A 17,639-nucleotide genomic window follows, 5' to 3' on the forward strand; every position below is an offset into this window, starting at 1 on the left:
ACTGAACAACATTCCAATATCTCCTAACGACTGGTAAAAAATATATATACTGCAGCCTACCAGGAAAAGTTATTGATACCTTTAACTTAAAAGCAGAGTTCGCTCAGATCCAAAGCCGCTCGCGTAATGCGCTCCCCCCCTCCTTTCCGTTTCATCGCAAACGGCATTTAAAAGCAGAGTTCGCTCAGATCCAAAGCCGCTCGCGTAATGCGCTCCCCCCTCCTTTCCGTTTCATCGCAAACGGCATTTAAAAGCAGATTTCGCTCGGATCCAAAGCCGCTCGCGTAATGCGCTCCCCCCTCCTTTCCGTTTCATCGCAAACGGCATTTAAAAGCAGATTTCGCTCGGATCCAAAGCCGCTCGCGTAATGCGCTCCCCCCTCCTTTCCGTTTCATCGCAAACGGCATTTTCCCACAAGACACCGCGAAACCGGGTGTGTCGTCATAGCATCCCGCGATGTAGTACAGAAAACAAATATAGTTTAAACTAAGTAGGGTAGGTAGCACAATGCTTCGAGTGTTTTCCATGTTGATGAGGGTGAGTACAAATGACTGATTTACAATAATTTAATTGTGAAAGTGCGCTTGATTTATCGTACAATTTCATTGGACCTCTGTGAACTACTCATCAATTTTATTGGTCTACTGTTACGAGGCAAAATGTTTACGAGGCGGCATGAAAAAAACCATGCATTAGCCGCTTCGGATTATTGGCCGCAAAGTTCAAAGCTGTTCAAAATGTGGGAAAAAAGTAGCGGCTTAAAATCCGGAATCTACGGTAATTCAGGAAGAAATGCTTGTACCCTTTCAGTCTCCATTTAAAGAATACAACCTTGCCTTTGTATCTGATTAATGTGTTTGGATTGTTTGTAATAATTAATTCATCTAGCATGCCTGATGACCATTCAACTATTACAAACACATCACATAAACTCACAAACAAAATTTCTTCTCTAGCACAGAGTAAAATAGTGCAGCTAGAATTGGGATGTTTATAAAATTGCCTGTCTACTCTATACCACTCAATCTTTATTTTCCCCCAAGAGGAGAAATATCAAATATTAGAGAGCATGGGGAAGAGGAAGGTTGAAAGGGGAAGCGTGGGCATGTTATTTTTTACACAAAGTGTTTGGTGCCAGTAATATGTCATCAGGGTTGGTGGTGGAAACAGACGTAATAGTGATGTTTAAGAGGAAGAAGAACAGGCAGGGAATAGAGAGATGTGTAGGCAGATGGGATTAGTTTAATCCCATGATTGGCACAGACATCGTAGGCCAAAGGGTTTGTTCCTGTGATGTACTGTTGCATGCACTTCAAGTCTATTGTTACCTATCCGTATATATGTATACATAGAATTTCAGTCGAGCATAAGTCAACAGCAACATCGAGGAGAGTACTTTGAAGACTAGATGAATATACCTGGCTATTGAATAAGACCAACGTCTACAAAGTCCAATGTGGGGACTGTAGCAAATGTTTATGTTGGCCAAACTGGGAGAAAACTATCCACAAGGATCTATGAACATCACTTGGCTGTAAAGCGGCATGACCAACTCTCCCTAGTCTCTACCCTTGAAGATTAAGAGGGGCTTAAATTTGACCGGGCATCAGTGAACGTCATGGTGCAAGAGAATTCTTAGAAGCATGGTTTTCTGTGAACACGTCTAAACGGGCAAAATTCCAGGCCACAGCGCATGAAGTTTGCCATGTAATCAGTGATGAGATTTCCTCCCCACATCACAATTGAGTTTCGGAAATGAAGATCAGTCAGCTGATTGATAAGGCCAAGCTTTCGGAGGACACACCACAATGAACAGTGCACATGTGATGTCTCCTTGCATGGTGACAAAATGTTTGCAGATGTATTGCCAAGATTGGAGAATAACTCAACCCAATGTGTATACAGCTAAACAAAATGTTGTTCCTCAGGGACCAAGATGCAAAACATAGTACATAAGACCATAAGATATAGCATCAGAATTTGGCCTATTGAGTCTGCTCTGCCATTTCCCTCTCAGCCCCAGTTTCCTGCCTTCTCCCCATAACCCATCATACCCTGACTAAACAAGAATTTATCATCCTGCACTTTAAATATACTGAATGACTTGGCCTCCACATATTCACCACTCTCTGGTGGAAAAAAATGCCCTTACAAATACAATAATATTATCACAATAATAACAGATAAAATATTCTGTAGATGTACAAGTTGACATAAAGTGTATGTAGTTAAATATACAACAGCATAATGCTACTGCCATTGTCACAATTATTGTGTACTGGGTGGTGGCAGGGTCGATCAATTTTATTCTCTCAAAAGTGGTATGATCCCCTACAAGTTCCTGTAATTGAATTGTTTACAGATATTAATTTTCATTATTCTCAGAATTGCTTTTTAGTTTGCTTGAATTTGCAACTGTACTGATGGTTTGCTCAGCATAATAGCATTAGTATTGATTATTTAGGGAAGTGATAATGAGATATTCTTCTCTTTCAGACGCCGTGGGAAGGTGGACAGTATAAGCTTCGAATGCTGTTTAAGGATGACTATCCCTCATCGCCACCAAAGTGTAAGTGTGCAGACATTTCAGTTGTTACTTAGATTAATCAGTGACCCACTGGAACCCTCCAAGTTGCTCTAGATCTCATAATATGGGGGAAAGACTTGTTTGTTTTTGATAGTTCTTTGCTCTCCTGGGTTCCCGTTAGATCTTCCATGAATAAACATTTGAAAACTAATGGTTCATCAGAATTTTTGACCCTTTGCAGCAGTTTAAGATTAGGACACAACACATTATTTTTCATGTTCAATTATAGCAGATGAAATATAAATTTGATAAATTGGTTTATTACTGTCACATGTTCTGTGGGGAAAATAACTTGTTTTGTATTCTGTTCATACAGATCAATTAATTCCAACAGTAAATTGAGTTAATATAATAACAGTGCATAATAAGGTGTTACAGTGACAAAGGTGCACAGTATGGCAATTCCATACCGAATTATTTTATTTATATAGAGGTGTTGTGGGAATAGGCCCTTTGAGCTGCACCACCCAGCAGCTCCTGACAACCCCGATGTAACCCTAACCTTCTCACATGACAATTTACAATGACCAATTAACCTAGCAGTTAAATTTGGACTGTGGGAGGGAACCGGAGCGCCTGGAGAAAACCCACTTGTTGGGGGAGGGGGCATGATGGGTGGAGTGGATGGTACAGAGACTCCTAAGAGTACGGGTCCCAACCTGGGGCCCAGAGACCCCACAGTTAATGGTAGAGATCCATGGCATTAACAAGGCTGGAAATCCCTGCCTTAGAGGCTGCTGAGATCGAACTCTGACACTCCGAGCTGTAATCAGAATCACTTTATTGCCAGAATTGATTGTGGTTCAGTACCAAACATAAAACGCAGGACAATCCCATAACAGACGACATGATACCAGCTAACAATGTACAGGACAATAGTGCACTCAGCCATGAGCAATCGAGCTAACTGCTATGCTACCAAGTTGCTGGCTTATATCTATAGCTAGGAAGTTTTGGATCTTGACACATGGCGAATCTATCAATGCAGCCTGCTGTTGTGTGGGTTCTGATGCAACAGCATGGGTTTTAAACTTGCTGCCATTTCACTGGCATTTGCACGGAGTGGGCATTTTTTGACCTGTTGAGCCCATTCATTTCATGGCTACATGGTAAAATTACATATTAAATTGCTTGCAGTGTTTTTATTATTTTAATTTATTTTTAAATGGCTGTGAAGGTCAGAGGGAGTTAGAAACATACTGTGGCGACCCACTTTCTGCGCAGGCGAACCGGCTCACAAATAGCCAGCGCGCGGGGAGAGACTTAGGTAATGCACCTCTGACGTCATTTCCGCCTGGAGAGGGCGGGTGCTAGGGAAGTTTGAATAAACTAGTCTTGAAACGACTTACCAACTGCGTGTCGTTATTTCAGCACTGTGTGTAGCACATCGCTACAATACCAAAAGCTTGTCATCTTTGATTATTGTGAAATGGGTCTAATTTGACATTTTTCAGTGTTTTCCTCAGCAGTTTCTGGGGTAGGCTTGTATTACGAGACCCTACACATTGATCTAGTCCTGGGCTTCCTCATAGATTTTACTCAGGTCTGTGAAGGGGAGGGATTTATTCAGCCACAGGGTGTTGAAACTGTGGACTTCATTACTACGGACTGCTGTGGGTGCCAAGTCGTTGGGTATATTTGAAGTGGAGGTTGATAGGTTCGTAATTGGTCAGGGTATCAAAGGTTACAGGGAGAAAGCAGGAGAATGGAATTGAGAGGGATAATATATCAGCAATGATAGAATGGAGGAGCAGATTCGATGGGCCAAATGGCCCAGTTCTGCTCCTCTGTCTAAAAGTCTAAGAGGAGTGATGAAAGCAGTGAGAAGACATTATTCAATGAAACCAGAGCTGATTTTATATATATACACACACACATATAATATGTGTGTGTGTGTATATATAGATATATGTATATATAAATCTATAAATATTCCTGAAATTGTGCGGTTTTAAACGTTTTTGTCAGAAAGAGAAGTGCATATTTATAATTCAAAGCTGTTTGAAACGCAAACCCCTTATCCCCTCTTTCGTTCCTCTCTAATGTCCTTAAATGCATTGTTGATCATCAACAATATTAGCCAGCTTCTCTTGAAACCATTTCAGTGAAAAGGCCAGGTGGATAAAGTCTTCAGCATTTGTTATTGACTGGAGAACAGTACATTGCTTAATCTGACGAAGGCTTAAAAGAGAGCCACCAAAGAAAGTGGGTTTGAAAACTGAATCAAGTATAAAGGAAAATACAATAAGCTGCTGCAGTGGATGAAATTCAAACCAAGATTGAGTTTAAAAAGTCAAGAGGCTGTGTTGCAATTTTATAAAACTGGTTAGGCCACACCTGGAGTATTATGCACAGTTCTGATCGCACCTGCTGTAGGAAGAAAGTTGAGGCTCTGGAGAGGGTGCAGAAGAGGTTTACCAGGATGCTGCCGGGTTTAGAGAGAATCTACTATCAGGAGAAAATAAACTTGGGTTGTTTTCTCTGGAGCAGCGGAGGCTGAGAGGAGATCTGATAGAGGTTTATAAGATTATGAGAGGCATAGATAGAGTGGACAGAGAGTATCTGTTTCCTAGGGTTGAAATATCTGATACCAGAGGGCACAGATAATAAGCTAGCCCCCGCTGATGGAGGCACAAAAGACTGCAGGACTGGAGTTCCTCAGATTGCTGCCCAACCTGCTGAGTTCCTGTAGGTTTTTGCTGCTTTTGATGTTTAGTATGGAAATAGCATAGTTTTGAATATAGACACATGCTCAGTATACTGATAACACAAATGTGTGTCTTATGGAAATTTTGATTTGCCATTCCAGTTGGTAGCTATTTAGGTCAGCCTATTATGGTAGTTACAAAGTGTAACTTATTTTAAAAGCATAGCCTGCTCCCAGAGGAAAAGGGAAGTTCCAGGTTCATTAGAACAAAAACAGCATGACGAAAAATCTCATTTTTGTGTTTTGAGGAAAAATCTCAATGGGTCCTGCAGTACCTGTGGAGGCAAAATATGTAAGTTGAAGTTTTGGGTCAAGATCTTGTGTCAGGACTGAAGGAACAGCAAGAATTGACAGACAGTGGCATGAAAGGGTGGGGTGGGCTTTGTGTAGCAGAGGCAGCTGGGTGACAGGTGCAATCAGCTGGGGAGTGGATGCTAGGTGTAACAAGGTGGGGGAGGGGTTAATTAACAAAGCTAGGTAGACAGGAAAGTGCATGTAGGAGGAGAGGACTGGGGAATATGGGCTACATGATTTCAGAAACTTCAGTATTCACATCATTGGGTTGTAAGTTACCCAAGTACAATATAAGATGTTGTTCCTCCATTTTGTTTGCTCTCTCCGTAGCAGTGGAGAAGTCTGAGGATGGGCAGGTTAGTGTGGGAGTGGGAAGGTGAACTATAGTAACCATGCAACTGGAAGCTCGTTGACAATCACAGACAGGTTACCTTGATCTCACCAATGTGGAGAAGGTCACATCATAAGCACCAGATACAGTTGACCGAGTTAGTAGAGGTACAGGTGAATTTCTGCCTCACCTGGAAAGGCTGTTTAGGTCCCTGGGTCATGAGAAAGAAATTGCGAGCCATAATAACTTACTGATGGAGGTATATGGAGACTTGATGTTCATTTCTTTCTCGAATACAGAATTAACCAGTTACCTTCCACTCTCATCTACTTGGCCGAAGATGTCCTCACCTTTAGCTTCTCTTTAGATTCCACGCACTTTCTAGGGGTAGCATGAAGCCTTGCAGCACCTGTAGAGCTATCCTTATTCCAAGCCTGTTCTGGCAACCCCCCAAGCACTTTCTCCACTACATTGATGCTGCTTCCTACACTTGTGATGAATTTCATTTCATCACTTTTGCCACCGGCTTCCACCCTGCCATCATTGTCGTAGATTGAATCTCTGATTCTCTATTAGATGATGGACTTGCCACTGACATCTCCTCTCACCCTGCTCCCTGTAAGTATACCTTCCCTTTTTCCCAAATTTTTCCATTTCTGTTGTGTCTGTTCTCAATTTGAGGCAATCCAATCTAGAGTTTGGGAAATATCCTACATTAGAAGCAAGCCTTCCATTGATGGAGCCCCCACAGTAGCATAGCAGTTAATGCAACGTTTACAGCTTGGGGTATTGGAGTTCAGCGTTCATTTTGGTGCCGTCTGTAAGGACTCCCCTTGGAATGAGTGTGTTCACTGAGTGCTCCGGTTTCATTTTGGTCATTGTAAATTGTCCCATGATTAGGTTAGGGTTAAATTTTTGGGTTGCTGGTCTAATCCATATTGCATCTCTAAATTAATTTATAAGAATTAATAATTCTGCTCTGACCCCATCCTCCTCTCCCCAGACAGAATTATCAGTCGCAATCTTTTGATTTTTTACCTTTTACAGCATCCAACACATCATGCTTTGCAAACTCCCAACACGATCCCTCCACTAGCCACATTATCCCCTCTTGACTCCCACTTCTTGCTTTCTGCAAGTATAATTGCCCCCTTCTTCCCTGTACCCTAGCTCTTTCCAGCAGATAAAACATCTGCCCCTTCTCTCTCCTACCCACCCATTCCCCCAACCAACCACCATCTAAACAGCCCTTCTAGGTGAGCCAAAGGTTCACTTGCAGCTCTTTCAACCTGGTCTGCAGATTCAGTGCTCATGATATGGCCTTCCCTGGTGTACCATGTGTAGACTAGGTGAGTTCTATGGAGCATCTGTGCTGTGTCTGCAACAGCTTGTCTCAAGATTCTGGTTTCATATCATTTTAACTCTTTATTCCCTGCACCAGGCTGTCCTTCCGCAGACTTCTCTAATTCTGCAGGGAGGCCAAACAAATTGGAGGATCAGCATCCCACATTCCACTTGGAAGGTGACAACTCAGTGCTGAATGTTGAGTTTTCAATTTTCTTGCTGAAGTACAGACCCGACCAGTTCCCGTCTACTCTTATCTGCTTTGGCAGAAGATGTTACCTTCAGCAATATGACATTTCCACACACGTGGTCCCATCCTCCATTACACTCTCATGTCCAGCTAGTTTTCTTCTCCCTTTGCTCATGCTTCACTCCCATTCACCTTCATACTGAAATATACTGGCACTTTTCCCTGTGTCCCCCTTGTTCCTGCTGCAGGCTCACAAACCTAAATATTGAACTGCATTTTTTGTCAGTACAGATGCTTGCTGACCTGAGTTCTTCCATCATTCTGTTATTATAGATTCATTTGTCTTCAGGTTGAGTAGATACTGACTCTTAGATTTTCAGCCAGGTTGTTAATGAAAGAAGCAGAATTAGGAGTGAGCTGTATTGAGGCCTCTGTTGGTCAAGGTCGACCATGGGTGTTGCAACAAAGCAGTCTACAAGTATACAAGCTGGGCAGTACAGTATGGAGAGCAGGCTTCAGCCCATGCAGCAGGCTCCCCTCTCCATGCAGCTGATGAATCCAAAGGAGTGCCAGAGACTGATGCAATTTAGCACCAACAGCATCACAGGAGTTGCCATTCAGCGTTGAACTCAACATATCCTTAGGGACTCCAGCTCCAGATTTTTCCTCGGGGTTTACTGCCTAAACCTTCCCCATGAGTGGGTATAGCCACAAAGCAGCAGAGGTTTGAAATCAGGGTTTTTCTTCTCGATGAACTGCCAACCACAGCTGATGAGCCCTCCTGCCCAGTGCAGCTGAGTTTAAGGTGCCAGAACTTGCCTTTGCCCCTTACGTCAGTAGAAACAGTTCCACGGGGTTTAGTAGTTATGCAACATAACACGTGAGGCCAGGACTTGTCTTAGTTGTCAGTGGCTATTTGAGGCGCACACTATTGAGAGCAGTTAATAGATACTGGGTGCTTATCCCCACTACCTCCCCAACCTCCAGCTAGACAACCTTAAAGAACCACTGTGCTGTATAGGGCAATAAGAATGAAATATGAAAGCATTCAAGGCCTAATTCTGTTCTTATGTCATATGGTCTTATCTTTTACTTGGTTGTATTGGAACAGAAGGACTGTGGTACAAGGTGAGCCATTTTTAGTAACATTCCAGGTCAATCTAGTGTATTGGTCATGAAGTTAAATGCACAAGATTTTAAGGAAGCATTTTTCAAAATTGTTCCAACCAGGTAAATTTGAGCCGCCAATATTCCACCCAAATGTCTATCCCTCTGGTACTGTGTGTCTATCCATTCTGGAGGAAGATAAGGACTGGAGGCCAGCCATCACTATCAAGCAGGTCAGGTGCCATTATCATTTTGCACAAACTTTTTGTGGAGCTGTACTGGCTGTTCAACTTTTCACCATTGACCTGTGATCTATTTTTCAAAATAGATATTACTAGGAATTCAAGAACTTCTTAACGAGCCAAACATTCAAGACCCAGCACAAGCAGAAGCATACACAATCTACTGGTAAGTAAGATAACAAATAAACGCTGTGTTTTCAGTAAACCTAGCACTGCTTCTCATCGAATAACTATTAATCGCACTAGGGAAAAGATAGCTACTTGAACTTAATTAACTTTTTGACCTGTTCATCCTGTTAGCTCTGAAATGGCATCAAATGGCATGCTTATCGATCACAGGTGACTTCGTGTTCCTGAAGCTACATTCTAACTATCATGTCCTTTTTTGGATTGTCACAGTTTAGTTTTACTTGCTGGTGGTAAAACACATTTTCTGGTTCTTAGTTTTAGATTATCTACAGTTTGAACATGGATCTGGACTGTCTATTGCGTTACATATAATCCACTGATATTTACTCCAGCCAACTTATAAGACTTAGGAGCAGAATTAATTCTTTTGGCCCATCAAGTCTACTTCAGCATTCCATTATGGCCGACTTATTATTACCCCTCAACTCCATTCTCCTACCTTTGATGCCTAATCAAGAACCTATCGACCTCTGCTAAATATACTCAATGGCTTGGCCTCCACAGCCATCTGAGGCAATGAATTCCATGGATTTATCACCCTCTGGCTAAAGAAATCCCCCCCCCTAATCTCTTCTAAAGCGAAGCCTTCTGAGCCTGTGCCCTCTGGTCTTAGACTCTCCCACTATAGGAAACAGCCTCTCGCTGTCCACTCTATTTAGGTCCCTTGATAGGTTTCAATGTGATTACCCCCCCCAATTTCTACTAAATTCCAGCAAGTACCGGCCGAGAGCCATCAAAAGCACCTTGTTCTTTAATCTTTTCATTCCTGGGATCATTCTTATGAACCTCCTCTGGACCCCATCCAATGCCAGGATGAACAAAGTCACCAAAGAAAAGTAGCTGGTGGAAGTGAAGTAGTCTTTTTTACGACAAAAGCGAGACACAGCAAGCATTATGTTGAGACCCTTTTGGAGGAAGAGGCCTACTTGACCCAATGTTACATGACAGTTTATATGCTAAAAATCAAAGGACAATGTATCTATATTACTTTCCTTTGAATCACGTATAACTTTTCGGACCTCCTTCGTATCCACACTACAGACACACAAACAAGTTTCAAATCACCATTGTCTGGTCTTCCAATTAACTGGTTCACGTCTCTTAGGAACCCATTGTTTAGAGCTGCGTAACAGTCTTAGACAAGTGCCCAAAACTGTTCACCGTACTCCGTATTATTTGCCTTGAATAGAAGAGTACTGACTGCTGATTATTCTGGAGGAAATACGATTTAATCATTATATACACTGAAATTGAACTATTCTAAAAGATGTACAGACCTAAATTGTATCATCTATTATCAGCCAGAAAACCATTAAAAAGAGTACTCTGTTTATGCAATACTGGTACTTTTGAAGTAGCCAAGACTGGATATGCATTAACGTGTAAATATTTAAAAGATGGGCACTTCTTTTGGTTTGTTTACAAATTAGAACTATTGATGGGTGTCACTATTTTGATGAAAGTGTAATTTTGAGCAAGGTGAGCGTCTCCTATTGGACTTGTATGAATTTATTTATTTAAAGATACATCACGAGACAGGCCCTACCGGGTCAATGAGCCACGCTGCCCAGCAATGCCAAATTTAATCCTCGCCTAATGACAGGGCAATTTACAATGACCAGTTAACCTACTAGCCAGTACGTCTTTGGATTGTGGGAGGAAACCCATTGAGAGAATGTACAAACTTCTTACAGACAGCAGTGGGAATTGAACTCCTAACTCAGGAAAACCTCAAGCTGTAATGGTGTCAGGCTAACTTCTGCGCTACGGAAGTCAGCTGAGTGGGATGGAATTTACAGTATCTCTGTAGGTGGAGGTGATTAAGAAATCCAGAGTACTTCAATCTCGAGTATTCTACCTGAAACCCAGCTGAATATTTTCTTTCAGAATACAACTGAATTGTAGGTGACCAGTACTTAGGGAAATATTTTGTGTGTATCTTCATATAAAGCAAACAAAAGTTGGTGCGCCGCAATGTAGCACACGCTATTACAGCTCAGAATATTGGAGTTCAAAGTTCAATCCTAGTGTCTTCTGTAATAACTCTCTGTACATCCTCCCTGTGGAATGCGTGGGCCTTCTCCGGTTTCCACCCATGGTCCAAAGATGTGCCAGGTACGTTAATTGTCCCATGATTAGGTTAGGGTTAAGTAGGTGGGTGGCTGGGTGGTGCGGTTCAAAGAGCTGGAACGGCTGATTCTGCTCTGTGTCTCTAAATAAAAATAAAAGGCACTTGTTCGTATTGCTGATTGTTCAGGAATACAAAAAAGAATTTGCTGTTAAGATAGAAATATATTGTATGATTTTTTTTCTGACTTCTGCAATTCCCTGTTCATTTTTCACAGCCAGAACAGAGTAGAGTATGAAAAACGAGTGCGAGCACAGGCCAAGAAATTCGCTCCAACATAAAAACCACACAACAAAAGGATATGGATTTCTGACTGTCGGCTAAGAAAAGAAGGCACGCTATTCACATTTAGCAAGTTCCTGTTACAAGCAATTGGGAATCTTTGGGGAAAATAAATGCATCATTACTTGGACAGTTCTAATTCACACACAAAAAAAAAACAAGGCAAATCATCTTGGCACGAAACTTGCTGTGTTTCTGTGGCGGCTGTATTAAAATGTTTTAATTTATATTTTAAAAAAATGCCCTAGTACTCGGGTCAATTGGCCTTCAGTGTAGCCAGAAATTCAGGCTCCTATTTAATGTTGGCTGACTAGAAAATAGCAGTCAGTTTTTTCCAGCTTTCATCCACTATGATTTTTCTGGCCTATTTCTAAGCATCTCTAAGTTGTCAAGCTTCCAGGACTGTGTTCATCAAGAGGAAGATTTTATGAGAAGAAAGTGAAGAACTATTGTATCTATTTACATACCACGATCTGCATTTTGCTCTTAATGCCAAGACTCTTAAATCCACAGTGGCTCTTTAAGAGAGACTTGGAAGTCCTGTAATAAATGGTGTATTTTTAAAAGAAAAGCTGCTAATAAGATATTCTTTCTATCTACCCATTCTCCAAATCACATCAGAGTTTTTTTTAAAGCATCTGTGTTAATAGTTTGTCTTTGGAAGGACCCATCAGATAGAACATTCTTGGTTTTCAGCTGGAGTAACCCAGCCTGCTGTGTGGTGTATTGGCTTATGACCTTTTTTGTATCTTAAAGTTGGTTGCTCCTTTTTTAAATGTGGTAGATTGGCACGTGCGAGCTGTTTGACCACAACTCCCTGAAAGGACGCACTGATGCCACTTCTCATTTCTCTTTGTTTTAGGCTTCCTCCCAGTGCTGCTGTAGCTTAGAGGGATGTAGTACTCTCTTTTGGAAAAGTGCAAGTGAATGTGCCACAGTTTAAAAAAATCAGGACAAAAAAAGTGGAATTAAGATACCTTTGACATCTTAGTGCGGGTTAGTGGCTTTGCAGAGGATTTTTTAAGCGGCCTAACCATACAGAAAGGTGCATATTTAAGATTTGGATTCGGAGGAAGGGATTTTGCATCTGCCCCTACCTTTTTCATGTATTAGTGGTGAGGGAATCCTCAGCAATTCCTTTAAGCAATTATAACATTGAATGCCCCTGCAGTTATTACAGAGGTGTTTTATATTTTTAATGTTTCTAGACATTTAACTGGATGTGGCTGTTCTCATAATACACATCCTGAGAGTTCTGCGTGTGAACATGATTCTGGTTTGCATGCAAAGACAAGTTCTCATCCTCCCGCTGGCAGCACGGCTAACTTCCTCAGGTGTCCCTGAAACTTGATGGGAAGCAAAGTGCCCATAGGAAAAGTGTCACTCATTCACGAAGAAAGACTTTGGACAGGCCTAACAGGCGTGTGAAGTCAGTCACCAGTGTTATATCCTTTTGTGTAAAAGGTTCTTGTATTTCCATTTTTGTACAGTGCTGAGCATCAAGTAATAATGTATGTAAAACAATCTTCATCAAGATGGCTATGCTGTTTCCTTAGCTTCCAGCTAGCATCACATTTCTGTCTGCAGCCCAGTATCAAATAGTTGGTTGCCTCAGGAACCTGTGGAATTGTGAGTTAAGGAGGTTTTGTAATGACTCGGCGCAGTAGAGCATTCACATTTACAGAATCGGGAAGCAAAATGTTTTGTGGCATAATTTGAATTTGCTGATTGCATGAAGGGAAAGGGAACTGGAGCACTTTTTAAAAGGTGTGCATCTCTTGCAATTGGAAATTCTTTATCTGCTAACGTTGCTTTGAAAATTATTGGGGAATCTTTTTTTAAAAAACACACAAAAACCTGGCTTTGGGGAATGAGGGCTGATCACCTGGCCTTTCCCCTGTCTAGATTAAAATGTAATTCTTAGTGAACTTCCTTAATTGTGCATCTATGCCAATTGAACCAGAACAGGCACTTGCTAAAGAAATTTAAAAAAACTCCCTTGGAATACTGGTACATTCATTTCTTTGTTTATATTTTTTGATGGATAAAGCAACAAAATAAAATAAAAAAAACTTAAACCAGTATTCCAGGGTAGTGCTGTAAACTTGTACAATACTTTTATATCTTTTTTTTCACAGTCCATTGGATTTTGAGTATGAAATTGGCATGTCTTTAGATTACATGCTGATTTTAATGTCCCCCCTCCCAACCTTGCCTCCCTGGGTAAAGAAACAAAATTTAAAAAAATATATTGATGGTTGTAATGGTTGCCTATTGCATGGCTGCGTGTGGTTGGGACTTTAGTGTGTCAGTGTCACCTTGCTCACCATATAAAACCAGAGGGCCTTGAAACTGGTAATTGCATGACGGGGTCCTTCTTTGGTCCTTTACTGTGTTCAAGATATCATGATATTGGATAAAATCAAAAGGCTTATTTCAAACAGTTAAGTTCCCCTTGCATTCCCTAATTTTTGTTTTTGCATCTTTTAAGTTTGAATTTGTGACATTTAAATGAAGTTCTTGAGCTGTCATTCTTTTCAGTTTAAACTGTGCAAGAACTAACCCTTGGCACAGAAAGATTAAAATAAAATTTTTGGGGTTATGGATGGAATCTGTAATAAGGGTTTTATAGATTTGTGTAGCTGCCTGAACTTCTACAGTTTAATAAAAATGCAGGTTTATTCCCGGTTGCTTTCTTTTCTTCCTAGTGTCTTTATCATCTGACCATGAAGTGATCCAAATTTGTAGACACTATTCTTAGAAACAACTGAATGCCAGATAACTTGCTTTCATTTGTCTCATTAGAATACAGTTGCTGCATTTACCTGATACCTTGATTCAATTTTTAATATAGCACGCTTGGCTAAATACTTATTTCGATGGAAAAGTGACTTTTCATCCTTTTTTTTTAAAAAAAAAGGTGGTGATTCTTATGATGTGCAGTCCAAAATATCAAAAGTCAGCTGATCAGTTGGTGATCCACTGCACTCATTTGGGTTTTCATTTTCATGTGAGACAAATGATTGTAACTTGAGCTCACTAAAGTGTCAAGGAAAAGCAGGTAAATTTGCATCAGCAAGTATCTTAATTTGAAGTGCACAGTGCCTCGGTTAAAACAACCTAACAGATTTGTAGACAGCCGATTTTATTTTTTGCTGGGTGGGTTTATCCAGGCCATTGCTCATTTTCAAGGTAACACTCTGGACATCTGTATCATTCTGTAATCTTAATGCAAGTATGGTGACATTGTGAGACATGACTGACAAAAAGTCTGCTGTCTTCCCAAGCACACTTCCAAAGGCCATGCTCGCTCTCCTTATCTCTTGCTTGCCCGGAAAAAAAAAGTAAAATTGTAATATTGAAAAAAAAGCAGCTCGGACAGCAAGAAAATGCGCTTGTTTAAAATAAATTTCTAATGAATGGAAAGTTTAAACGTGAAGAAATCATTCCATTGTTGAGGCGTAAGCTGCCTCTGAGCACCATGTACCATTGCAGCACACACCGTTTCAATCACTGATACCTCTGTTTGTATGCTGTTTGTTAATGTATTTGTGTTTAGAAAAAGAAATTAAAAAGCAAAAAGTAAAGTGTTTTCCTGGTCTTTTTCTAAATCACTTGTGTAAATAACATACTACCTTACACAACAGCAAATGTTTGTTATATTTTGCTGAGGTGCTGGGTTTATGTAATGATAAATGGATTTAACACACAGTCTAAGAATTTCAATAGTGTGTTGCATTCCTAATTCGTCCAACCCAATTTTAAACAGCTTGGCTGTGGTAGAATATTTTTTTGTAGCTGTAACCATTAGGATCATCCAATAATTTTTCTTCATAAAGCCAACTTGTCTTCTCAGCCAAGGAAAGTGATTTCTGTCAGTATAAGCGTGCTGTTTGTTAATAATGATCTTCATGAAATGTTGCCCTAGTTTCCTTTTGTAAAGAGAATTGAATGTCACAAAATTTCAAGTGTTTGGTTCAGAATCGGCTTTATTTTGCTTAAAAGATACAACGTGGAAAAGGGCACCCAGCAACCCACTGATTTAACCCTTGCCTAATCACAGGACAATTTGCAATGACCTATTAACCGGTATGCCTTTGGACTGTTGGGAGGAAACCCAGGTGTGCATGGGAAAAACAAACTTTTTTACAGAGGAAGCCAGCTCTGCCCTGAACTCAAATAATGTTGAGCTAACCACTACCCTAGTGTGGCACAGTGAAATTTGTTCATAAGAGGAATTGGTTCAACTGAGCTGGGCAAGATGTTCACTGTGGGAAGGAAGGGAAAGAAACTTTGGGCCTGTTTTGGTTCTGAAAGTCGAGGACAGTGGATTCCTAACTCCAGTAAGATGCATCAGCAACAATTAAGTATCAATGCAATACTTAATTCACCAAGATGATCAGAGTTTTGGATGAGTGAGCCAATCAAGGTACATTTAATACTGCACATTTAATTGAGCAGCAGAACTCAGCCAGTAGGATCATAAATGCAAGAAATACTTGCAGGTGACACAAGCACGAATGCTAGAGGAACGCAGCAGGTCAGGCAGCATCTATGGAAAGCAACAGAATTGACTTTTTAGGCCAAGGATCTTCCAAGAGGCCCTGCGGAGTTCCTCCAGCATTTCAGTCAAGTTTAATATCACCAGCATATGTGGTCAAATTTGTTTTGTGGCAGCAGTAAACTGCAATACAATAAAAACGAAACAGTGAGTGTATGTAGTGCAGAAAGGGGGATGGGTGGAAGAAGTGAGGTAATATGGGTTCAACGTCCATTCAGAAATCTGGTGGCAGAGGGGAAGAAGCTTCATGAATCATTGAGTGTGTCTTCAGGCTCCTGTACCACTTCCCTGATGGTAGTAATGAGAAGAGGGCATGTCCTGTGTGATGGGGGTCCTTAATGAGGGATGTTGCCTTTTTGAAGAATTGCTCCTTGAAGACGTCCTGGATGTTGGGGAGGCTAGTAACCATGATGGAGTTGACCACTTGCTGCAAATTATTTCTATCCTCTATAGTGCAGTTAGAATGCTTTCCACGGTTCATCTGAAGAAATTTGCGGCTGTCTAATGACATGCCAAATCAACTAAAACTAATAACTATCACCGCTGCCGTGCCTCCTTTGTAACTACATCAATACGTAGATCTTCAGAGATGTGTGTTGGCTAGTAAGAGACAGTAGCACTTGCCCCCACGTTGTCAACATCAATTCTGTTGACGGGAAATCTGATCCCTCTTCAACTTGTGTGAGGAGCCCCTTCAGATGTCACTTTGGCTGGAGCTGATGAGTAGGAATAATCAGCGTCAAAGACAGCGATCATTATCAAAAGTCAGTCTTCAATGGCGTTGCCGATTGCTCAGTACGGCGGGCGTCATGCTAATTTACACGAGCGCGGCAGCCGAGTATTGGGGCAGTGAGGAGCTCGTTCTGCTTCGAAGTCGCGTCAAAGTGAGTTGGGTATTACTGTCACATACAAGAGAAAAGCTGCAGTTGTCCAAACAAGACACACAATGCTGGAGGAACTCAGCAGGCCAGGCGCGAACGTCGACTACTTTTTTTTAACATAGATGCTGCCTGGCCTGCTGAGTTCCTCCAGCGTTTTGAGTGTGTTGCTTGGGTATTAATGTGATGGAAAACAGCCCCTCCTTCTGCACTGACTGTAATTTTCACAATAGAAATTTATTTAGAGATACAGCGTGGAGCAGGATTTAACCCGAGCCTAATCAGAGGACAATTTACAATGGCCAAATAGGTTTTTGGACTGTGGGAAGAAACCCACGCATATGTACAGTACAAACTCCTTTCAGACAACGCTGGAATTGAACCCCGAACCTCTACCTGTAATAGCGACGCGTTAACCGCCATCGCGGTGACCCTATGGCAGTCGCTGGACTGCCAACACAGATGCCTTGTGCAGGAAGGCACAGAGTCGACTGTACTTCCTTAGAAGGTTGGCGTCATTCAATGTCTGTAGTGAGATGCTGAAGATGTTCTATAGGTCAGTTGTGGAGAGCGCCCTCTTCTTTGTGGTGGCGTGTTGGGGAGGAAGCATTAAGAAGAGGGACGCCTCACGTCTTAATAAGCTGGTAAGGAAGGCGGGCTCTGTCGTGGGCAAAGTACTGGAGAGTTTAACATCGGTAGCTGAGCGAAGGGCGCTGAGTAGGCTACGGTCAATTATGGATAACTCTGAACATCCTCTACATAGCACCATCCAGAGACAGAGAAGCAGTTTCAGCGACAG

At 41.4% G+C, this 17,639-nt stretch overlaps 1 protein-coding gene across 2 annotated transcripts in view; it reads left to right on the forward strand.

Moving 5' to 3' along the window:
- The window catches only part of LOC140718975 (SUMO-conjugating enzyme UBC9), a 56,730-nt gene extending 41,742 nt beyond the window's left edge, over positions 1–14,988 (forward strand). For both annotated transcript variants that reach the window (XM_073033288.1, XM_073033287.1), the window contains 4 exons: positions 2,497–2,569; positions 8,684–8,793; positions 8,889–8,968; positions 11,337–14,988. In XM_073033288.1, coding sequence (XP_072889389.1) covers positions 2,497–2,569; positions 8,684–8,793; positions 8,889–8,968; positions 11,337–11,400 — 327 coding nt within the window. In that variant the 3' untranslated portion in view covers positions 11,401–14,988. The remainder of the gene's footprint in view (positions 1–2,496; positions 2,570–8,683; positions 8,794–8,888; positions 8,969–11,336) is intronic.
- Positions 14,989–17,639: the final 2,651 nt, after the last annotated feature.

The sequence above is a fragment of the Hemitrygon akajei genome, chromosome 31 (assembly GCF_048418815.1).
Source record: "Hemitrygon akajei chromosome 31, sHemAka1.3, whole genome shotgun sequence".
NCBI classification, from domain to species: domain Eukaryota; kingdom Metazoa; phylum Chordata; class Chondrichthyes; order Myliobatiformes; family Dasyatidae; genus Hemitrygon; species Hemitrygon akajei.